At 29.6% G+C, this 25,730-nt stretch overlaps 1 protein-coding gene and 1 long non-coding RNA gene across 3 annotated transcripts; one reads left to right on the top strand and one right to left on the bottom strand.

The window, feature by feature from the left end:
- Positions 1–1,556: 1,556 nt before the first annotated feature.
- On the bottom strand, positions 1,557–16,954 carry LOC111621220. 2 transcript variants are annotated; one of them, XR_002756028.1, is made up of 3 exons: positions 15,630–16,954; positions 13,338–13,431; positions 1,557–2,394 (listed from the first exon to the last, which is right to left on the bottom strand). It is a non-coding gene; the product is annotated as an uncharacterized LOC111621220 (long non-coding RNA). The 2 variants fall into 2 exon arrangements; XR_002756027.1 differs by lacking the exon at positions 1,557–2,394 and adding an exon at positions 12,282–13,267.
- A 740-nt stretch (positions 16,955–17,694) lies between these two features.
- LOC111621222 (ubiquitin carboxyl-terminal hydrolase 4-like) lies at positions 17,695–23,311 on the top strand. The gene has a single exon (XM_023363303.1). The coding sequence runs from the start codon at positions 17,829–17,831 to the stop codon at positions 18,714–18,716; it is 888 nt and encodes a 295-aa protein (XP_023219071.1). The 5' UTR covers positions 17,695–17,828; the 3' UTR covers positions 18,717–23,311.
- The last annotated feature ends 2,419 nt before the right edge of the window (positions 23,312–25,730 follow it).

A 25,730-nucleotide genomic window follows, 5' to 3' on the forward strand; every position in this document is an offset into this window, starting at 1 on the left:
ATTTACAGTAGTTATCTCTTCTTTTAACTGTCTTCTTATAATCCAATTCATACTGTATTTCTTGGGGGGAAAGAAAATTCAAGTGATTTTGAGCTCAATGTCCATTATCTGGGAGCGACGAAAGACAACACCAGCAGTGATCTGTCATCTGCTGACCTTATTTCTCTTATTGATATCCGATGATAGGCATGTAGCATGAAAGCACTCGACTGTCCTAATATATTTTCACTCCAAAAGAGCAGTTTAAATTGGATTTATATATGAGGAGCTAACATAACAGGTGTGTTATCAATATAATCAATGTAACCAATGTAAATACCTTCTCAACTCATCTTGGAAAAGATAGTTTCAGAATTAATAGCAAGATTCTAGCATGTCTTTAAAACTGTTTTATTATATGATTAATAATTTAAAATTTTTACATATTCCTAAATTCAAGAAATTTATTATTTTTTTTAGTGAATTTATCTGTTGAATTTTAAATAAGATTTTTTAAACTTATTTCTTAGTACAACTTACAAAAAAAAAAGTTTTTACCCATAGAATCATGGTTTTCACATTTAATCTTCATAAAATCTTCTATGAATTTACTGTATAGTAATTAAAAAATATTAAGTTATAAAAATCTAGCATAGCTTTTTGTAGATCAATGCCAATGGATTAAAATATTTTTAATTGTAAATATTATATTATTATTGAAATAAGATAAATATTATTATTTATTTTAATTAAAATAATTTTACAGAATGATACATTAAAATGTGCCTAGATAAAATCAAATGTTGAAAGATATGAAAAACAGTCAATGAAAATAAATATTTTTTACAAATATTTGATTATAATAAACATGAACAAAATCAGTTTTAAATTTTCATTAATTTTTTAAAATATTTATTTGCACAATCTTAACTTGATGTACAGAAATCTATGTATTGTATCAAGACTAACCTGCTATTTGGGAAGAATTAAAAAAGAAAAGAAAGATATAAATGCAGCTCTGAATGAGGTGGTTGAGAGTTTATCAGAGCTGGAGACCATACCTGTAGGATTAAAAAAAAAGTCAAAAGACCCAATGGTCTACAAATGCCTTTCATGAGATAGGCCAATTTTGGGGGGCTACATCTGGAATTTTGAAGACCCCAAAAATGGGGTAAAATTTAAAAGTGAAAAAATCCAGAACTATTTCTCAAAATAACACTAAAAATGAACTGTTTTCTACTTTATTAGATACTTTTAAAAGCTCATAAAACACAAGAAAAGCCATTGCACCAACTACAACTGGGATACAAGTGGAGTCATTAAGCCTCTCTGTTAAGCCTATTGTGTGTTTAAACAAGCAGGTACCACAAAACAATATCTCACCAAGGGTCACAATTAGAAGTATGGTTCCTTTGACTTTTTTGGTTGTCTACGGGATCAGAAACCACTCATTCAGATCTGTAGTTTTACCAAACAGAATGCCTACAACCTACATTGTAAAAATTAGTAAACTATGTTATGAAAACAATACATTTTTTAAAATTCCACACTTTTAAAAATCATGCACTGGATTGGGCCTGTACTGTATATATCAGCAATGTACTGTACATATATATATTAATTAACAGTAATGTCCATGAAATCTAAACTCAATCTAATAACAAATAATAAAAATGTTAATGGGATGAAGAATAAATATACTGTTTTTGACAGAAACTGACTCTTTCTTTATCTGAAATGATATTGATTTAAATTCTACAGAGTTGATAGATTAAATCCAATTCAAATTGATCTTCTTGAAGAAAAAACTTTTTAATAAACCCAAGTGCTTTGAGATTCTATATGATCAGGAGTCAACAAGAAAAATTTCTTGCTGATTCCCTATGAGAGACTTTCGTCCAAAAGCACTTAGATTTTCTAAACAGATTTTATTCTAAAAGCAGTTTAAATTGGATTTATGTTTGAGGAACTTCCTTAAGTATGCTGTCTATAGATGAAATTTCAGAATTCCTATAATAAAATATTTATAGACTGGTATAGCCTATATAGAATTCATGTAACTGTGAATATTGAAATATTTTCAAGAAATATCAAAATATAAAAGTAATTTATTTTCTTATAAATGTTAATAATGTTTCATTTCTAAAAAAAAATAAATACAAAGATATAGTTTCTCTAACATGGCTACAAGCTGATATGCTCAACTTTAGGAGCATATGAACTAAAAAACATTATTATTTTCAATGCCATGACAAAATTGTAGAACATCAGAAATGCCTAAAATTATTATTTATTCTTTGATACATTCTAATTTTGAGGAAAATATCATTTATAGATGCAACAGCTTCAGAACCAGACATACAATTAAAATGTATAGCAAGTGTTTCTTAACAATCATCAGTAGGTTCTTGGAAACTGCAACATAAAGAAACCAATTTTACTGTAGAATAATTGATAAAAACAAAAATATAATTCTGTTAACTCAAGAAATATTTCAAAAGCTGGAAGTTTTTTTATTCAATAACGTGTAATGAACCTTAAACACTCTTCCAGCAGGAAAATGTCTCCATCAAAGACACAGGCCTTTGATGAAGGCCAAAAATATTTGCTGTTGTGAAAATTATGAAACATTTCCTGCTTAAGGATCACTACTGGATGAATTCTGTTAGCATTACTCTAATTGGAGCATATTTGCTACCTCTGGTATTTATTTCCACCACACAGAATCAGTTTTACTATTTATAATGAAAATTCAACAACAATAGTTGCAAATGATTGCAAATGTACTTGTATTTTTCCTTAGTAATATTGTAATGAAACGATCTTAAGTGAGAACTTGCTGTATTCATGCAACATCTTTAAATGAGTTATATGCAGAAAAATGTCATAAGAGAATGGACTTTCTTCTCAAATTTATAATCATGAAAAGAAATCAAACGTTTTTATATTTCTATTTATAATTGGATTCAGTCATTCATATTCCCAATAATTCTTGAAGTTAAAAATTGCTTGAATATCAAAATTAAATCCAGAATCAAAAGACAAAATTTACCAGCCTAAATTTAATACAGTAAAAATAAACAATATGACATTTTTAATAAAAATATTTATAATTTCTTGACATAGACATTCTAATTAGGTAATAAAATAATTCTTTCGGTTAAGAGAGTGCAAATTAAATTAAATCAAAATTTAAAATCTGTAAATAAAAACTGATTTTGCATGTTATAAACTATAAAATATATCATATTTTTGACTTGTCAGAGAAATATTTTAAAGAAATATATCTATAATTTATTTATATTTAATTAATTCTTTATTATAATTTATTAGTAGTAAGTAAAAAATCTAAGACTTTTTTAAAACTTACATTAAGCTACTGTTTATTTTTAATCTGATATTAAAATTAAATGCATTGAAGTTTTAGAAGTTGTTAAAAAACCTTTAAACTTTTAATTTCTGAATCTTATTTGAATTCTTTTTTCTCTGTAGACCATTTATCCTTTTTTATTTTTTTAAATTTTCATCACAAATCAAGCCATGATAGGGCAAATGATGGTCTCAATGTGTCTGAGTTTTGTCATCCATAAAAATTTCTAAAGATCTGACTCAGACTCAAATCTGGATCCCTTAAGATAAGCACACACTTGGGAAGGTAGGTGGACAAACAGAACAAATTCCATGTTATAAATTATGTATGTGCATTCTAGGCGGGTAGGAATATGGAGAGACTGGGTCACATGGAAGGAATTCTATCTTGCATTCTCTAGTAAGCAACATTTCTCCCCACTTACCTCAACTAACCCAGATTGGCATACTAGTTATTAACAGAAATCAATTTTTTTTGAGAGTATTGTCATTTCTTTTATTATGGGAGATGCAATATTAATTTCTCTGGTGCACCAAACTACAGTATCCTTTTATAATAATAGGCAGCTACTAATTCTTCATGGATGTTTCTCAAACTAAAAAACACTGTCTGAATACCTTCACTCTTTCTCTTAATTTGGCTTGATTTGCCACTGAAATGTAACCAAGTGGGTGCACACTGATGCAATTTGGCAATTCTGTCCACTCACCTTACAGCATAAGGCACACATCAACTACTTCAGTTTCCTAATAGCCTAAATCTCTATTTAAATTGGATTAATTAAATGATTTAATCAAAAAATTTCTGGTTATTTTGATATTTAGATGCTATATTATGCTTAAAGCATATAAAAAAATATTCAGCTTTCTTAAGCAGAATACTTTTGTAAGTGTTTACATTGAAGCATATCAAAACAAATACCATTAATCTTAGAATAGAACTATTCTTTACTCTAGAATCTTTTAGAAAAAAGGTTTTTAATGACTTCTAAAATTGAACTGTATTTAATTTTTAATTTTATAAACTTGCAGTTATACGTGTACATACAAAATGTTCAGAAAATGTGTTATAAAATTTTATGAACTTGATTCCTTGAACAGTTTAAATAAATAAAAATAATAATAAAATCTAAAACTTGCATTTATTAACAATTTCTAAAAATAAAATTATGATGATGCCATTATTTATTATGAGAATATATTTATTATTTGCTTAAGCCAGTAGCAGATCCAAAGAGGGGCTAACTCAAAAATTATTAATAAAGACCTGTTATTAACATATGCACGATGACCATATCCAATAATGGTCCAATGAACCATATCTGCCATTAAAAATGTTGTTAAAAACAATGTTTTGATGTTTCACACAAATAAATTTTAATTTTTGTGTCAATGGGAAGACTCTTGGATCTGTCCATGGTGAAAATGGCCAGATTGCTTGCATAATTTGAATAGAATCTAATGACAAACATGAGAGAATATATTATAATCATATTCATATGCTTATGGAATTTCTAAATAAATAAATTCATATATTATAATGATGCTTTTTCTTTCAAATTGCATAATCCATAAATAAATGTTAGTTTTAATACATTGTTTCTTAAAACCCACAATAATTTTATTGGAAAACATTTTTTAAAAAGTCTTTTCTCCCAACCTGCATTACTTTTTCTGAAATGAAAATATTCAACAATTTCTTTTCTAAAAATTTTCAGTAAGTTTTGTTTTAGAAAAGGCAATTTCAATTGAATTTTACTATTGAGAAATTTCTTTAATAAGAATGTTGCTTTTTTTCTTTCTTTGTATGTTGCCATTTCTGATGCTTGTTAAAAATAAATTAAAAAAAAAATGAATTCTTTAAATACTTAGTAAACAACTATCTGACATAGCCATATTGCCAAACAATCTGCCAGATTATTTGGCAATATGGCTACAAGCCCACAATGGTGTGACTGTGTAGTGAGGGACAGGGTTTGACATACCTGAACAGACTACCCCTGAAAAATTCCTGGGAGTTTTCTACCTGTCTGGAATTGATCCCTGATCCTCAGAGTATAGGTTGCCACCTTAACATCCATCTGACTGTCTGATTGGAGTATATTCAATCTAATAAAGCCTTAACACAGCCCAATAGATAATCCAGCAGATGATTTAACAATATGAATTCATTAAAATTAGTTTTTAATGAGTAAATAACAATGTTTCTCAAAGAGTTATTTAAATCAACCTAAAATATTTCTCTGTAGACAAAAAGGAATCATCTTCCAAAAATATTATTGCAAATTTTCTGAATATCTTATGTATTTACTTTAAGATTAATTTATTTTTTCATAATGTGCTTCATTATTATTCTGATTTTTGCTTGACAATTAATTAAGTTTTCAAATCAAAAAATAGCTGTAAAAAAAAAAAAGAGAGAAATTTTAGCTGGGTATATTTTAATGTACCACTCTATTATTGTATAGTAAAATGAATAAGTATATTAACAAAACTAGAAATTGTCTCGATGAAAATTAGCCGAATAATAAATTTTTATCATAAAATATAAATTTTTAAGGAAAAAAGAAAAACTAAAAGACACAGATTACTTCGTTGTGGTTCGTAGAAAAGTAATTATTAGCAAAAATTAGGCAAATTTCTTGTATCGAATTCAGTACAAGATTGAAAAATTAGAAGAAATTTAGATTTTAAAAATTAATTAATGAAATAACGAAATGTAGATGAGAAAATATAATTTTCAATTTGAATATAGTGCAGCATTTCTCGAAATACATTATTACATAGAACACAAAATGGAATAATTACCATTATTGGCCTTTACATCTTAAATCAATGCATTTCCTATTGTCTTTCAAATAAAAAACCTCCCAACTTTTAGTACTGAAATTAACATATTACAAAATCTAGGAAGATAATTTCTGGTAAAGAGTTACTGAAAAAGCTACAATTTTTTTTTTATTTAAATAAAACACTGCCTATTTTATATATATAGGATGATTTAAAAGTTGTGTAACTTGACAAATAAATATAATTTGCTGATACTTTTTTTTTTATAAAAATTAAAATGATGTATTGGCTTCAGGTATGGATGATTCTGATGATGCGTGCTTAAATACCGGTGGTCTAAACTCTAAGATTTGAAATATGAATGACTTTAATCAATGAAGCACTCTTTCCAGAAGTTGCACCAATATTATTTTCAAAAGAAAAAACTTTTTGGATTATACGTTAATACATTTCTGGAAAGATAATCTCTTATTTTCTACTTAGCAAGATACAATCTTCCTTTTCTGCTAGCTTTTTTAATCCGGTTTCTTGGTTTTTACAAAGATATAGGAAAAAATAAAATTTCTGCAGTGTTATTAACTCATATCTCTAGGAATATTATAACAGTCTAGTTCAATGTAGTTAATGCAAAATGTATTTTGAAGGATTCATCAAACTGAAAATAACAACATATCTTGTCTAAATTTAATGACACCAATTTGTAACTTTCAAAACTTTACACTAGTTTTACATATACAGAGATTACTTTTTTATTAATGTAACTATATAATCCCATATCAAGTAAATCAATATTTAAATTTTTTACAATGCTATGTCACAAAACAAAACTGTTAAAATGAACCAAAGTATTCTTCAGCCCTTTATTTTTTTTCTTGTATCAGAACAGACTTAATGATGATGATATTCTCTACAATGCACAAATATTAAATCATCTGTAAAATAGCTTATTGATTTATTTCAAATATGTAAGGATTATTATATTAAAGATACTGCAGATTTTTACCAAAGTATACTAAATTAAGAGGAAATGCCTTCAACATTAACAAGACACCGAAGACAATTTTGTATTTTCATAATTTAGGGTTATTATGTATTTTAGTTTTAAAAAAATCTCTATATAAAATTAATTCTGCATCCAAAAATGACAAAAACAAAATGTTTTTTGAAACACATGTTTAACTGTTCCATCTAATCAAAATTTTCTGACATTTTGGATATTTATTTAATTAATAAAATGAAACAAAACACCTCATCACTACAGATAAATCATTTATCTGTTTAAATTATCAAAAAGAAATTTAAAAATTAGAATAATAGTATAATCTCAAATCCAGTTCTTTTAATTCATGCTATAATTTAGATATAGAGTCATGATAAAGTCCCAATGCATGCTGGTTACAAGTTATTTGTGTGTTCTTCTTCATTTTCTGCACAAATTTTAACTTTTTCTTATATTCTTCTGGGCATCATCTTCCATGCTGATATATAAAAATCATTAAAGCAGTACCTGATAAGCCTCTGACTATTGTAAGATGGAGTTGAGAAATTCTCTTTCACAATACCTTAAAATGAAGTGTCACTTATGAAAGTAAATGCAAGTGATCATTCTCTAACTCCTATTGTATACTGTACTTAATAATGTTCAAAATGAAGCTTAACTGAAGAAAACTTAAAATAATTAACCCAAGACACAATCTCATGTAGTGACTTCACGAGCACTTTGTAAATTAACTTCATTTACTCACATAAAACAAGCATTTGCTAAGTTTTCATAATGATATGTTGAATAATTCAGTTTGAATATTGATTAACTTCTTAAATTTTGTTCTTGTTTGATAATATACATCCAATTTTGTTGTGTTTCTTATATTAAAGAGTTGATTATAAATTATACAAATATAATTTTTTGGGTTTTGAATAATACAGTAACTTCTCATTATATGGTGCATGTGAGGAGATATCAAATAAGAAATATGTCAGATAGCATAATATAATCAATGTATCAATCCATTATGCTCGTTATATCGGAATGAGCACTATAACAATGGATAATATATAATACTTTTTAGATTTAAGACAACTGAAAACAATTTTGAAGAGAAACAATGCTACAGATTTAAGTAAATACTCATTCAAGCTAAGAAAGCGGGATGATATTTTTTCTTGTTAAAATAAACAACCGATACCGATGAAATTAGGAATTTCTGATCTAATAATCAGTAATCTTGTAGAGAAATACAGCACTGCCATTGCTGTGTTTACAATAATAATTGTTCATAAAGCATTATAAAAGGATTCAGCTTTTACATTTTTGGTTGTGCAACTTTTAAATCATCCTATATTTAGGTATAACACAAAATATATTATTGCCTTGATGAATATAGAATGGATTCACTCTTGAAATTCTCAGATGAATTTAAATATATATATACTTTATGTTTTATATATATTTTTTAATTCTAAAATAAGTTAAGAATAATTTGGTATATTTCTTTTATTGAAACAAATTTTCTTAATATTTTCATTTGTATAAAATCGAGTAGGACAAATTATTTATTGATACTTGACCTGTTCAGGGCAGATCAAGAACATTGATTGGATATCTTGCTGAATAGTTACATATGAAAATCATGATACATTATAACAATGCTATTAAACAGCTTACATATATATGTTTGGTCCATTAAATTATTAAAAAGTGAAAACAATATGCCCATTTTAATTTATTAAGTATTTCCAGGGCTACTTAATTGTCAGGAGCACTATTTGATCTTGAAACCACTGGAGTTAAGTATTCAATGAACTAAAAAATTTCTAGGAAAAGACATATATTAATTTTTTAATTAAAGAGTCAAAACAAAGTTGCTATAGTCTATTAAAGTGTCAGCAATAAAATATTATAAGAAACCTGACAGGTCAAACTAATGCTAGTCTTATTTGATTATCAAATTTTATAATTATAAAATTGTTGATTTGGATTAAATAATTATTTATTTTCTTATTCCTTTTGCTTTTGTTAATTTATTTGCAAAGATTCACTATTTTTTATTCCATCATTTTTATACTGATTAACTTTCTTCCTCACTATTAGTTCCTGACATTTTCAGAAATGAATAACACATTTCTTTCAATAAATTTTTGTTTCTTTATCTATCAAAATATTCTTTTGTGAATATTTAATATTTTTAAACTATAGTTTCCTATTATTCAGGTTTTCTTTTTCATAATAATAATAATAATAATAATAATAATAATAATAATAATGTAAGTTGTAGTGTCATAGCAAGAGTGAAGCAGCCGGGGCCAAATTATAACTATTTCTATTCATTAATTTCTTTTATTACTTTTCTTATTCATTTTTTATTTTTATAATCTTAAATATAAACTGTCAGTATAAATAAGTTTATGATTTAGTGTAGCCAAGTTTTAAAATATCTTAAATGTTTGTTTTTATAATAATTATAATTGTACAGTTCAGAAAAGTCAAATCAGTGTCTTCTGTATTTAATAAATTTACGAGTTCTTACACTCATATTACCACAACTTACGCTTTAATACTGATTCTTTACTTTTAACTGAGTACTTTTGGACTTTTTCTATCCGTCTTCAGAGTTTATTTCATTTGTATCATTCTAATTTCTTAAAAACAGCATTTGTAGACGAAATTAACATGATACAAATGAAATAAGCTCTGAAGACGGATGGAAAAAGTCCAAAAGTGTTTGGTTTAAAAGTAAACGGAAAGTGGAACTCTATTAAGAAGTATTAAGATGTAAGTTAACAAATTTAATTTGATCAAAATGTTACCAGAGCAAAAAATTCTGATGCTTTTGGGCGCAACATTATAAGCCTGAAAATACTTCTAATTTATATATCTTTTTGCTCAGAAGAAAGCATTTTGGTCAAATTCAAGAGCTTAAATCATTGTGAAGTTGTGTTAAAAAATCTACTTTTTGAAATATGTAGAAGTGTTACCTTTACTTGCTATGGCACTTACTTGTTGTATAATAAGTAGTAGCATGCTTTGAATGTTTACTGTCTATTCTGTTTAATAATTAATGTTATAATTTTGTACACCAGTCCAAATGCAACACTTTGTGTTAGCGTGTGCCCTCCATCAGTCTGCATCCCTTGTCAGACTTGTGCTGTGCCTTGCACTGACTAATTACATTCTCTGTCTTTATATCGTTTATAAAATATTCTGTTTTTATAATTCAATAAAATATTTAAATATAAAAACTGAGTTTTTTTAAGTAACATTTGTTTGAAGAATTAATATTCTATAATAATTTATTTATTTAAACAACTTATAATGAAAAAAATGGAATAAATAGAATTTAATATTAAACAATATTTGATTGGTATACATTCAAATAATTGAAACAGTCTTGTAAAACTAAAAGATTAAAAAGATAAAATATACAGTGGTACCTCAGGATACGAAATTAATTCGTTCCGAAACTGAGATCGTATCATGAAAATGTCATAAGGTGAATCATCTTTTCCCATACAATTACATGTAAAACCAAATAATTCGTTCCAATGCGAAAAGCATACTCAAATTAAAGCCAAATAATACATTAAAAAAAATAACTGTAGTAAGAAAAACAAATGAAAAATGCGAACTAATGTAATGTCGTATGGTGAGTTTTTGTTCGTATCGTGGAGCAAAAATATGTTCGAATTTCATGTCGTATCCTGAAAATTTCGTATGCTGGGGCGTTCGTAACCTGAGTTACCACTGTACAATAATGCTCTAATGAAATATTTTTACATTTAGATGAAGAACTTGCACTTAGATTTTCCTTGTCAAATAAACTGTATTTACTAAATGAGCACCATAACTTATATACCAAACTTTCATTATCATCAAGCAGAGCTGGCTTTACGGATATGCACCTTTTGAATTCAGATGAGTTCCATGCATATTGATGCCTAAAGATGTCCCATACTTAGTTAATGCTTAGTATTTTGCATTGCGAAAGGACTCCATATTTATATAAGCACTGGAATGAAGCCAGTTCTGTTGTCAAACACTGTGCTTGTTTAGCAAATATATATTTAAACTAGAACTAAAATATATTTCCAAATCAAAAATAATGCATTTATTTAATCTGTTTTGTTTAGATAATTAATTCCATAGAACTTTTATAAGGAAAACTGTTTGTTTGTATTAAGTTATAACCAAGAATACAAGTACTGTAAATATGTTTGTTATGGTCAAATCATGAGATTTTACTATAGCATGAAACTAAGCTGAATGTTCCTTATTAAATATTTCTTAATTTTTATAAATTATAACAAGAATATTATTAATACACATGTGTCCAAAACTTAAGGAAGAACAGAATTGCTAGTGGTGACAGCTAGAAAAAGTCACCAAGCCAGTGGTGATGAGCCTGCCACTATATTGTAAGTGCTGCATCACAGTTTGAAGTGGACTTATTCCATACTTATAGGTCTTTGTCTGGGTATTGATAAGCACTTTCCATCCATTCTTCACCTACGTCCAATGGCTATATGTGTATCTTTTTCACCAAACTTTGATTTACTTTGATTTGTAAAATCCTACACGTTGTTGTGTATTACCCTGTGTTAGACATTGAGTAGTACAAATTCTTGCCATATTAGTATGCTTTCATCTACAGTTCTCTCTACTTGTGTACAAATTTCATCCGTCCTTACGTTTTGGACACTTGTGTAATTAAGAAACCGTTACGAGCAAAAATAGCCAATTTTTTGTATTTTAAATGACTTATCTTCTTCAAAAAAATTCTTTTAAAGTACTATTAATCTCAATTAAATTAAGAATATATTTACAATTAAAACAAACTGTCTAACTTATTTTAATTTAATAGTTTGATTGAATGCTTTAAAGTTTATAAAATTGTATTTCTATTTTATAAATTAGTTTATAAAAATTTAAATGTTAAAAATTGGAATTTTAACTTGAATAAAACAAAATGTTTTATCATTCAAATTTTTCACTATTTCAGCAATTTTATTATAAATTATTGCTATAATTATATTCTAATTAATTACCATAATATAATTTATATATTCTGCAGCAAATTTTATAATCAAGAATTAAAATATTTGATAAAATTCTGAAAGAAACTCAATTATTGTATTATTAAAAAGAAATGTGTAACTGTATTCATAAGCAATAATATTTTAATTAACCATTTTTTAATTATTAATTTAATAATAAAAATCCATCTGACTATATAACACAGTTTAACAGGTGTAATGAATTAAGAACAAACATTAAAATTTTTCATATTAAATATTTTTTTATTTTGATAAAAGAACCAAACGAAATTTCATTTAATGTGAAATGTATTGTATGTTTATATTGTTAAATACAGTCACGTGATGTACAGATTTAGCTTGGAATATATTCATGTATTTGCATTCTGTAAATGTTTCGTTGTTTTTTTGTAACTATGTGATGAAATGTTAGAAAAATGTTTACAGTATAATGTTGGTTACATTGGAATATGGAAAAGAAATAAAAGTAGATTTTTATAATGAAATTTGTGAATATTTATTTATTACTACTATACTAGGTCCTGTTTTTCACCATCCAGCTGCCCCATTGTGGGCCTGGCTGAATCCATAATAGGCTTTAGCAAGCCCATTATGGATTCAGCGAGGCCCTAATAGTGTCCACAGTGCAAAGTTTAGAAAAAAATTTCAAAGTTAGCAGAGTTCAGTATATTTATTTTATTTTTTAAATCAAAGCAATTTCTCTTACATTTTCTTTGACTTTGTGCATTTTTGTATTATTTGTATTATTATTAAGTCTGTATTTTGAGATGCCACAACATAATAGTCTACAATCTAGTTCATCTGTACATTGTATACAATCTTATAGAGATTTTTTAGCTATTCTATAGGTTAATTAATGATTATTAAAAGTATTTAATAATCATTAACAATATACACATTATAAACAGACTTTTTATGCAATTTTATACAAAGATTAATCACATTTATCATTAATTTTTTGCTTTGATTTATGATTAATATGTACTTTTTTAATAAGCATATATGTATTAGGATGTTTAAATGTCTCATGTAATGGTCAGGAACTAAACACTCACTGTCCTGCATACAGGATAAAGTTCTGAAAAGTCCCGAATTTAATAAGAATTTAACTATAATGAAGAAAATATTTAAAATGATATATAATATACCTGTTTTTATGACATAATTGATTCCTGGAAAGCTGTTGTAAAGTGAGATGTCCTATTTTGCATTATCTCAGAGTCATAAATTGCAATTACATTCCTAGAAAAAGATTCAAACAATATAATAACACACAGATACATTATACAGAAATATATAGCATTTTATACAGTCATGATAGAATCAGTTATAAAAAGTGAAATGTTCTAAAACTTTCATCGTTAAGTGGCAATCTATTATTTAAGTACTGAGTTTAAAATAATTTTGATTTTCTACAATGACTGAGTGAGATTTTTTAGATCAGACAATTCTTACAAGAATCATCTTGTAATTAAGCTAAACTGTAGTACTTAACTTTACTTAATTACTTAGTATATAAGCTAAAGTTATTTAATTTAGTCATGATTACATTTTTTCAAAAGCACTTTACATTCACATAAGTTTAACTCTAGACCAGGGACGGCAAACCATTTAGAGTCCCTGTGCCATATAGCGAGCATAATTATCTTTAAAAATGTTTGTGTGTGCTGAAGTTTTAGACTTTGAATAACAATGTTTAAAGAATTGAAATAAATGTACTTTAATTAGAATAAATGTAAAGAAGATGATTGAAAAAGGATGATCAATTGATAAACCAAAAGGATGATTAAAAGAAGACAGGTGATAAACCAAAATAATACAATAATTACGTGCAAGATAATTTCTCTCGACATGTCACTTTGGTCACGTGCCATAGGTTTGCTCTAAGCTAGCATTTCTCAACCTATTTAAATGAACAGACCAGTAAAATATCTGAAAAACTTCTATGGACCATAAGTTATCTAGATTAATTTTTTTAAACCTGTGTGAGTATTACCAACATTTGGGTGATACTGTGTCATTTATCTATATCTATATATATATATAAAAATGGACATGTACGTCCCTATATTTCACTTTTCTGCAAAAACTACACATTGCACGTGAATGGTGTTTGTATGTGGTGGTAGCCCCAAGTCTCCATTCGTGCACCAGGGTGGTTGCGTCTCAATAGCTATAAGGGTGCGGGAGATATGAGGCTGAAAGTGGTTGAAAGTGGCTTTCTATTTCGAATGTTTTGTTTGAATTAAATTCGAACATAAAATTCAAATATTGGTTCGATTATAGAATGATCGTAAACGTTCCAGAAACGTTGAAAATAGTTCGTTTGACTGGACGTAAACAGGAGACGTTCAGAAATAGAATCGGGACTAGGAAGTGTTAATATAAAGCGGCATGCAAGATTTATAGGCGGATTTTTGCATTTTTGCGGGAAATCGAACTTATTTTTATGCTCATGTAAAAATTCTCTGGAAACATCTGGAAACGGGAGACCTAATTCTTGCATTTTGTGAAAACGGGTAAGATTGGCTATAATGTAATTATCTTAATCTTCACTATCGTTACTTTTTGCCCACGAAAAACCCAGCGAAGCGGGTCCTTGCAGCTAGATTCTAGATTACTTAGAAAAACAGTCTTTTATATATATAAAAAAAACTATATTACATACAAATGTACGAACAAATAAAAACCCAGTGAAGCAGGTCTTTGCAGCTAGTAACATAATAAATCTAAAAGCATTTTTTAAATACATATGGAAACATAATCAAATTGGAAGTAAACCATTAAAAATGAATCATCATTGAGCAAAGTTTTAATCTTTATTAAGTCTGTCCACAGACCACCACCATCCCATCATCACAGACCACAGATTGAGAAATGTTGCTCTAGACCAGTGTTTCTCAACCTGTAACGAATCGCCACCCCCTTCAATAAAACCGTTACGTAGTATCGCCCCCTTCACTTCAAAATTCTGATGCCGAGAGCCAAGGCTAACACCAAATTTGTACTGCATTGAATAGACTAGTGACTAGTATAATGTTATTTGTTTAATTATTGTACGATATAATGAATAAAATATCTAATTATTCTTAATATAATGTTTTACTATATCGCCCCCAAAATATAAATTGTTACAAATCGCCCCCTCAACATGGAAAAAATGCCCACATGGGGACGATATCGACCCTGTTGAGAAATACTGCTCTAGACTATGCATATGCTTGTTTCAGGTTAGAATGTGTGAAGGCAGAAGTAAATTTTGCAGATCTACACAAAGACAAAGCTGTGGGCATAAAACCTGCTTTAGTCTCAGAAAGTTGAATGTGTTAGATGAATTTTGACAATTTTTTTAATGAGGATGATGTCATTATGGAGAGCTCATATGATATACAAAAATCTATTATTATTAAATGAAATAACAAAGTGTACTTTTTTTTCACCTTTTGTATTGACATCACTAGATTTGTCCTATTGCTGTGCTTTATAAATGCCCATGGCCCTGTTAAACCTGGGAATGAATCTTGGCAGTCAAATAACTCCAGGAAGTTTTTGGGGTAGACTGTCTGGATATGTCAAGCTGTCCCTCAGCACTCGGTTGCCCCATTGTGGGTCTGGATGAACCTGCAACGGAAAGAATAAAAGGGTCCTCTTAGTTTTCAATGGAGAAGAAAGAATTTTAAAAAAAGGATATGTTGACTCTAATCTCTAACATCACACAATGAACAGAAAGTGCTGTCAGGGCAGGAAGAGATGAAAATAGAAAAAAGTTTGTTATAAATTATAAGAAAATTACTGAAAGAGTAAAATCAACTTTTCTAAGTAATATTTCTTTTTGTAAACATAATTGAACCACTAGCATAGCAAAGGTGAGGCAAAGGGGTCTATCATGCCCCGGGCGCCACGCGCAGAGAGGCACCAAATGGTCTCCAAGACAACAAGATTTGAGGGTGAGGGTGCCAAAAAAGTGTCGTGCCACGGGCGCCGGTTATGTTCATTACGCCACTGAATTGAACCCCTTCATTATGTAATTGGCTTATGTAAGTACATGTTAATGCAAAATAGATTTGTGATCCTGTAAACAATGCTAGAAATTCAATGACTTCAGTTAATGCAAAATATCAGTTAATACATATAACAATTACTACTGTTTAATACGTGATGAGGTTTTGTTTGACTTCGTAGAAACTGGAAGCTTCCACAAAGTCACACAAACTGCATCATGACCAAGGGTGTGATTTTTGACTTTAACGTTAGACCATGATTTGCGACATCAACAACGAAGGTATATGCAAGGACAGATTTAGAGAGGACATGCAGGGTGAAGCTGCACCCTATTCCAGGAGTTTTTTCCATATAAAGCTGGGTACTTCAGATAGTAAAAATTTTTTACTGCACATTGTTTCTGGCATTGATTTCTGGATCCACTATTGGGTATATGCCACACCAATGATGCTTTACTCCAACTCAAAAAATGGCTGGTTTTTCCTTCCATATGGCGAAAACATTTTTTCCCCTTCTATTGATGATGTCTTTCATCATCATTATCGACTCTTGATGGTCGAGATGCTTAAGGCATCAGTGCTTTTTCAAACTCCTTCCACCCTGTAGGCATTAAGAGGGCCTTTTTAACAGGCCCACAAAAGGGCAACCAGAGGGGCGAGGCCCGACAACCCCGGACGAACCGAAAATTTCGTCAAAAATTCGACCCGTCCGAATTAGAAACCAATATATTCCCCAGAACAATAGATTGCCTTGGGCTCTCGGCCATCTGGTGTCAGCCTTTGATATCGATGAGTTTATTATAGAATACTTATATACTGAAAAAATATAGAATAATTAGTATTTTAATATAAAATATTTTAAAAAATAATTTTCACTTTTATTTTACTAGTGAATTTATTTTTTTAAAGAAAGATATATAAATTAATTACATTTATTCGCAAGAGATGGCGCCAATTTATATGAAGCAATACTGGTAGATGATCTTTATTTTAAAATTAAAATTTTTACAATTTAAATACACTTTTTACGTGTTATTATTAAAATTTTATTGTTATTATAAATTTTCGAAACGCGGATTTAAATAGTAATTCGCGTGTATATTTATCTCGAACAGTACCATAACTTTTATTAAAGCGGAATTAATAATTAAACTTATTCCTCAACGACGAATTACTCGAATAAGAATGAATTAAAATAATAAAAATCATTTTTTGAAAATTAGAAAATTATTATTATTAAAATAAACATAATTAATCTATTTAACTGCGTTAAAGTAGTAAATACGATTAATCATAAGACGCTATCAAGGATAAAACACGTCACGTGACAAATATAAAATGTCGACAATTTAAACATAACGCATACATATTATTAAAAATTAAATATAGAAATAATAAAAGATAAATAAAAAAAGTTTAAAGTTTAAAAAATTAAATAATAATAATAAAGAAATACGAGTGGTGCTATCTACCGGCAAATGGAAGAAACAGTAGCGGAGATTGCGCCATCAAATCAGACAGGTGGCGCAATGTTCGGCGCAGGTGGAAATGATAATCAAGACGGAGAGGATGTTGTCGGCGATTCTCTGGGATAATTCTGTTTGTTTCGTTTATTATTGTTTAATATAATACGGCAAGATGACGTCCAACGAAAGACTCGATATCGGTATGTATAGCGATGATATAAAAAGTAAAACTTTAGGCCGTATTAAGGGCCATCAACGTAATAATAATAATAATAATAATAAACCTACGATTGTCAACATTCAACGTTCGATGTTCACCATGAGTTTTCGGAGGAAGGAGAGGAGAAATTCATTAAAAAAGGAAGAAATTAGAAACGAAGAGAACCATCGTCATGTACAGAAACCGAAGAAGGAACAGATAGGATTTTTTAATCGTCTCATAAGACAATTATCGAGTACACGCAAGAGCAATACGAAATCGAGGAACAGTTCGGAGATGAAACAACACTTTAAATCGGCATCAAACGCCGATATAAGGTCTCAGATATCCTCCATCGACACTACAGAAAACCAAGAGATGTTCAGGAACAGAACACCGGCTGTTTGCGGTATCCATAATCACGGTAACACATGCTTTATGAATGCCATTGTACAGTGCCTGAGTAACACGGATCCCTTGGCGGAATACCTGGTCATGGACCAGTACAAGGTGGACATGAGAAGGAATAAGGTGCACGGTAAGAAGTACGGCACCAAGGGAGTGGTGACCGAACGCTTGGCCGCCCTCCTGAAGGGCCTGTGGTCCTGTCAGTACGTTCCCGAAATCTCTCAGACTTTTAAGAATTCCGTCGCCAAGTTCGGAAGCCAGTACGAAGGTAGCAATCAGCACGACGCTCAAGAATTCCTTCTGTGGTTGTTGGATAAGGTGCACGAAGATTTGAATACGGCTACTAAAAAGACTTACAAGAAGCCGAAGGTAAGGGAAGTAATTTTTGATAAATTTGCTTTTTTTTTTTTTGTACACGAATGTTTTAACATTTTATACACACGAACACAATAGAAATTGTGGGAGAAAAATAGCAAATTATTTGTTTTGTTTTTCTGTCAAATTTCATTTGAGAAATGGTGTTTACGGACAGCGATAAGCAAAGATCTTTGGAATAATCCATAAAAATTATGAAATAAGTGCAAGGTGTAACTAGATAATTAGATTCTGAGCTATTCAAGGTATTTAATTTTTAGTATTTGTGTTATTGAGCAATCTATAATATCAGATTTGCATTTTATAGCTATTTTAAATTCCTATCAATTGAATCACTTATATAAAAATGTGAAAATTTGAAGCGCAAAGTATAAAATATCACCAAAACCGTTTTGTTTGTTTATACAAAAAAACTAATCAGAAATTTCCATTGCCTATTATTATTAGGAACGAACGTGCATAAGGATCAATTTCAAATTTTATTTTTAACAAAACTAAATTTATTCCACTTTGCAGCAATGTTAAATTACCTTTGTGTAACACAAAACTTGTACCGAACATTTAGGAGAAATACTTGGGGAAGACGGAGTTAAACAGTAATTAAATGTAAACAGTTGCGCAAATATTTAAGTTCATTGTAGGAGCATGCCAGTTTTTTTTTTACAACTGCATCTTTTAAGCTGTCAGAAATTTATTTTGTGTGTCTAAATGCATGTATAAAAAGGAAAATTCTTCAAGTTAATTGAATTAATAATTCATTTTCTTGTATTAGAAGATTATGCTGATATCATGGAGTGTATTTTTTTAGTGTGTGTTTAGATGTTTGTAACTACACATAAAAAGGAGAGATTATTTATAGTTGATCAGTAACAAATTATTTTATTAAATTATTTGTAAAGTGTGGCTTGTTATATACAAAATAAGAATATATAATTATTCAGAATAATATTTTTTGAAGGGGAAAAAAATATGTATTTTGTAGCAAAGGTGTTTAGAATGGCATGAACATTTCTGCTGTTTGATTTCTTTTTTGTTTTTTTTTAAATACATAAAAAGAGTGAGAATGAGAGGATGATTATTCGGGACGATGAATTTAATTACTTGTGAAATATTTGCCTTTAAATATTATATAAAGACAGGCCAATTTTTTAGAATGGACAATTTTTAGAAGTCATAAAATATGTTCAGAAACAAAAGGAAGAGTTGCCAAGATAATGGGTTATTTGTAAAAATTATTATTATAATGATGATGAAATGATCTGTAATGAAATTGATGATAATCTGTGAATTTTCTATAAGTAAAAAAGCCAGTTTATCTACTAAAAAAAAGCATTCATAAGAGGATGATTGAGATGTTTTAGTTACTTTGTTATTCATAGAAACATGAAAATTGTTTAGAATGGTATTTTTAGATGCCAAGAAAAAAAAAAATATTCCCTTTTACTGTAATTTAAAATAGAGAAGAAGAAGTTCAAGATTTAATTAAATTTATTATTGTTTACTCATTTTATGTATTTAAAAATGTGTTCAAGAAGAAAAGATCTCTGCAACACCATGAATGAATTACAAGCAAAAAGAAATGTTCAGGTATTTAGAATCACGTGAGGATTTTTGCCGTGTGATATTTTTTTTTTTTTTTTGTTTTTTCGATTGTCAAAAGTCATCGAAAAATTACCATTGCAATATCAGTTTCCGCTGTCGTCTTTTGTCAAACACCGGATGTAGCGGACGTCACCGCTGACGTCGACTCTCCATCAGACGGCACATCTCGTATACCATTGTGTTTCGACAGGATAAATGACATCACATATACATGCACGGGATTCGTACGTCACATTCAAAGGCTGCGCGCTGTTTTCTAATTTTTTTTTCTTTTTTTTTCTGCGCCAGAATACAGAACGTAGCCATTTTTATATTGTCGTTTCCACTATCCTGCGTGACCTAAAAATATATAAACACATACACAGATAAGTCACGTGATGCTTGGGAATGTCATTTAGTTTTATTGGCTTGTTTTCGTTAAAATATTCGAATTTCGCAATCCTCTTAATTCTTATCGCCATTTTTCCCCCCCTCTCTTCGTTTACGATCGGTAGCAAGGCCACTCGGCAATCGTTGGTGTAGCGTGTTTGATTAACCTTTATCGTAACGTTATAGGCGTTTGCAGGGATGCCTCGTCAATTTACGTGTTAAATCAGTTAAAGGATTATCCAAAATATGTATTTGTACGGCTTCCTTGGCGTAAAACGCCGTTACGCTTCCTTGCAACCCGGCGCTCCTAACTTAATACATTAAAACGCGCCGCCATCTTGCTTATTTAAATTTGTAATTTCTTTTCTGAATTGATTACTTGTTATATTTATATCGAGTTTAAGGGTATTTTTAAATGTAAGGATTATATTTTAAGGATGTTACGGCTGGAGAGGTTTTTTTTTTATTTCCTATTTATTATCCTGTAATAAAATGCAAGAGGCCAACTTCTTTTAAAAGAGCCATTAAGAACTTAACAAGATTGCATTTTATTTATTTTTATTTTTATCTCGTACCTTTCTAGCATTGACATCATTTTATGTTTCAACAGTAGATAATTAATGGGTACACGTAAAGGTGTTGTCAATGGTGCTGCGATAGATTATTTTTAGTCGAATTCGATTTGATTGAACTGACAATAAGTGGTAGAGGTGAATGTTATTTAGGTCAGGTGAAGTTTTTGTTGTAAAATAACTGTCGTGCAGCGTTACAAAATCCCTAATGAGATACATTCTAGTGGATCTTTAATGCCGTTTTGTTTATTTTTATTTGATCTTTTTCCGGTTTTTGCGTGAATTAAATGTCCGAAAATTAAATTAATTTTTTTCTTTTTAAAGTCAGGGAAGCTTAAAGACGAGTATTTTCACCAATTCACTGATTACATTCAGCATAACTTTTTATTAATTCCCTCAAATTCACATAAAATATCAGCATTTCTACAAGACATTTTAATCAAAAACTACCTTATTATTTGAAGAAAAAAAATGTTAAAATTTGTATAAGTTAATTCTATGAATGGGTAAATTAGAGAATATTTTGAGAGACTGATCATCGAATGCCAATTATTCGTAACTGAGTCCATTCTTCCTTATTGCAGCCTACTTGCACTAAAAGCTTCGTGTAGTGTTTAATGTAAATAGGTTATATATAACCAGGAAGAGGATTGCTACGGTTAAAGAGACGAAGGAATTGCTCGCATCTAATAACAATCTACAAAGTTAATTAAATGGATCAGTGTAAGGCATTGTCTGGAAGACTTGTTTGAGCAGTTTAACTCGCTTTTTTTAGTCCCGGTCGACCCTTATCAAGCTTTTACACGAACATCGTGCCATCACGTTTGTATGGACGGTAAAGTTTTCTATCCCCTGTTACGCGTGGTTCGACCGTATTCCACTTACTGTATATCGTTCGTTATCTAGTTTCGAGGATATTCACTTTTTTATGTACGGAGTTCTCGCTTTACGACCGCTCTTACAAGTGTAAATCTTCTTTTACTGCCGTGTTTTTTTCACCTTGGTCGTTACCATGTTTGGTATTATACAGGGTGGGCCAAAATTAGTCATATATTAGCTAGCATACAAGAGAGAGATGCCATCTGTTCGATTGAGATACTACTAAACACAACTGTCTGTACCTTTATATACGTTAAAACTTGTCTAACACGGAACCCGAATAATGAGGAAACCTGCCTAAATGGAAAGAAACATTCGGAACGAATCGATTTTCTATTGAAAATGGAAACCTGCTAAGCCGGGAAAAATATTCTATATAGTACCATCCGGCTTACACAGGTTTTACTGTACTTATTTTCTACATACTATATGCTGACTAACTTCTAACTGTATATCTACTTTTGGCCCACCCCGTATAATTAAAAATATTTGTAGGAATGTAATTTTCCTTGACGACAGCTTACACAAACATGTCTTCGCTTTACGAAGGCTCTTCAGGAACCGATTAGTTCGTAAAATCGGGGTCTAATTTACATATTTTTAACGCAGGAAACCAATTTTTTTTAACATATCCTTCTCCCGAAAACTGCGGATATATTTTTTGAAAATTCTCTTATTTACAGTTATAAAAATTGATACGTCTTTGCTGTATCACTGGACCATACTTTCTAATGTAAATAAATTGATTTTTAGCCATTTATTTACTCTTTTTCTAAACAGGAAAAATAAATATGTAATATCCAGGATTATGTGTTTATTTTTCCGCTTCACTGAGATCATCGGGACGTCTTAAAATATTCAAATTTTCTTTGTTTGACTGTACAGCCGTGTTTTAAAAATGTATGACACCTACAAACAAATTTCGAAAATGAATCATTCATTTGTAGATTTTGTCAATGATATAAGTATAAAAACGGCCCAAAATTATACTCAGATTAATGCCAAAGGCGTGGGTTCGGATCTTAATCCAAAATATTTTTAGCTATTTTGTATTTTATATATTTACTTTGGTTGAAATTGTTAATAAAGGAAATAAGATTAATATGCTGAAGATATGGGTTCTAACCTCAGTTAACATGTAGGGGAGACCGGGGCAAGATCGGCATGTTAAGCTTTACTTAAATTTTGTGTAATAAATACTGCTGTAAACTGAAAAAAAAGCTTTGCATATTGTCTATTGGAATGTTACCTTACTATAGAACTGGTTAAAATCAGTTTGGAAATAAAAATAATTAAAATAATTACAACTTTACAAGAAGAGAGAAATTGACGAAGTTGCCCCGGGTATAGGGGCAAGATCGGCAACTTCTCTCTTTTTGTAAAGTTGTAATTATTTTAATTATTTTTATTAAAGTTGCCCCTGGTATAGGGGCAACAGTAATGGGGCAAGATAGGCACGTATATAAAATTATGTTATTAACAATGTATAAGTTGGAATTCACTATTAAAACAAAGAAATACAAATCCAACACCCATTTAATATTATTACAACGAAATGCAAGTTCAAAGACATATATACATGAATAACAAATGCAAACATGTTTTCATTTATCATCTGTTTGATTTTTATCCTTTGCTTCTAATGTGGCTTTATGTTGCCGATCTTACCCCGCTAGTCATGATTTCGAAACATTAAGTACAACCCTGAGAACAGAATGCCAAGCCACGATCTGGCCACGTGAATAAGTTGAAGTTACATCCTTCTAACAGGAAAAGTAACTTTCGTTATCATGGAATTATAACAAAACCTGCCAATTCAATATAAATGGAAAAAAAATATTATATGGAATTGAACGAAAATGAAAATTTGCTTGATAATTCAACTACGCTTGTTGGAGAACAATAAAAACACTACACTCAACAAGCCACCAATAAAACTCAACTGCCTAACCTATAACCAAAGTCTCCTTTTAATTTGTTTTTAAAAAAAAGAGCTTGACAAACTTGCCCCGCATGCCGAAGTTGCCCCGGTCTCCCCTATATAAATTCTAGTACATAATTACAATTTATTATTATTATTAATGGTTTTTCGTTGTGTAAAATCTTTTATTACATCTCTATATTTTAAATAATATAACGGAATTTCGTTATAACGAATCTCGTAATAAGGAACATTCAGATTTTTCTCGACCCAATCCCCATAGGGACCCATAAGGAAATTTTTCAGTTGTACAGTACTAACATATTTATAACGAAGTTTCGATTTAACGTGCCTTTCTGTCGGTACCACATTAATAGAATTCCTGCAATTTCTTTGCCGCTTCAGCTGGTAAATTGTACCCAAGGGAGAAGGGTTCGGGCTCGGAAGTAACTAATGAGTTTCAGGTGTACTCACATGGGTGTACTGAGCTAAAAGTTATCACAGACACAGGTGGATGAAACAGCTGGTTATTGGTCGCAGGTTCGCACCTGACCAACGGGCTGAGCACGTGGAGTTTTTCGGGTTTCGTTCGAGTATCTAACAATAGGGACTGGTGTTCCCTAGAGAGGCGGGGCATCTTATTCCATTAATCCTGTCCTATCCATATACACAGGTTTAAGGACTGCATCGCATTTTTCGTGTGTGGACCACATATTTAAACTTCTTTATGATAATTTATGTACACTTTTCATTAAAGCAAACGAGGTTTTATTGTAGTGTAATTCTGCATTTAATTACTGAAGGGGGGAGCAATCCTGATAATCCTTATTTATTTACTTAAAATGTTTTATATTTTATGCAAAGTAATTCGAATAATTAACTTCTCAGCAATTTTAATTAAGTCTACATGAGTCATGTTATATAACTCCACGATCCTTGACATCATCATCATCTTCCAGGGAAACAAAGGAAAATCTATTTGATCGATCGAACAGGATCGAATGTCACAACTATCGAAGCTGCTCGTGTTGTTTGGATTTGATCAAAGTCCAATATACATGCCCCCTTATCTTTCACCTTCATAGTTTCTATTGTAGGAGATTTAAAGTTTATTTTCTAAACTAAAGAAGCTATAAAATTTTATTTTCATTGAAAGAATTTTATAGTTTAACATAAACTGGAGTATTTTATCAGTAAGAAATTTCTGTTAAAATTGGTGAGTTTCCATGACTATTTTTAAATTATTCAGAATTTTTATGTATTTATTTATTTATTTATTTATAATTTATTCTTACAATTTTATATGCTGTAAGACGATATCTTTGTAATTTATAGAAAATTGTAAATTCGGTATCTCAATTTTCTTACGATTTAATTTGCTGATACTGCTGTAAAAATGCCAAGTAATTTCACAATTTTTGCATTTAAAGTTTCGAAATTTTTCTTAAATAATAAATTTATATGTTTAAATACTTTATTGCTCTTTAAATAATCGTGATTAAACATTGTTTGCAGTGTTTGCACATTGATGGATTGAATTCACATCTCAATGAATGATGCCAATGCCACTCACAGCACGAATTCCTTATTATTAAACGTTTTATTATCTTATTAAATTATTATAATAAAATAATTGCCACTAATTTACAATAAATTGAGAAATTATTGCGCTATTTTTTTTCAAATCTCTGCTTCATATGTATGTATATTAGGTGAAGGGTTCAACGTATCCGCACCGAATTTGACATG

This window comes from Centruroides sculpturatus, unplaced genomic scaffold, assembly GCF_000671375.1.
Source record: "Centruroides sculpturatus isolate CEXI.00-Female unplaced genomic scaffold, Cexi_2.0 scaffold211, whole genome shotgun sequence".
Lineage (NCBI taxonomy): Eukaryota > Metazoa > Arthropoda > Arachnida > Scorpiones > Buthidae > Centruroides > Centruroides sculpturatus.

Coding starts and splice junctions, on each gene's coding strand:
- LOC111621222 (XM_023363303.1), top strand. CDS start 17,829: ATGACGTCCAACGAAAGACTCGATATCGGTATGTATAGCGATGATATA.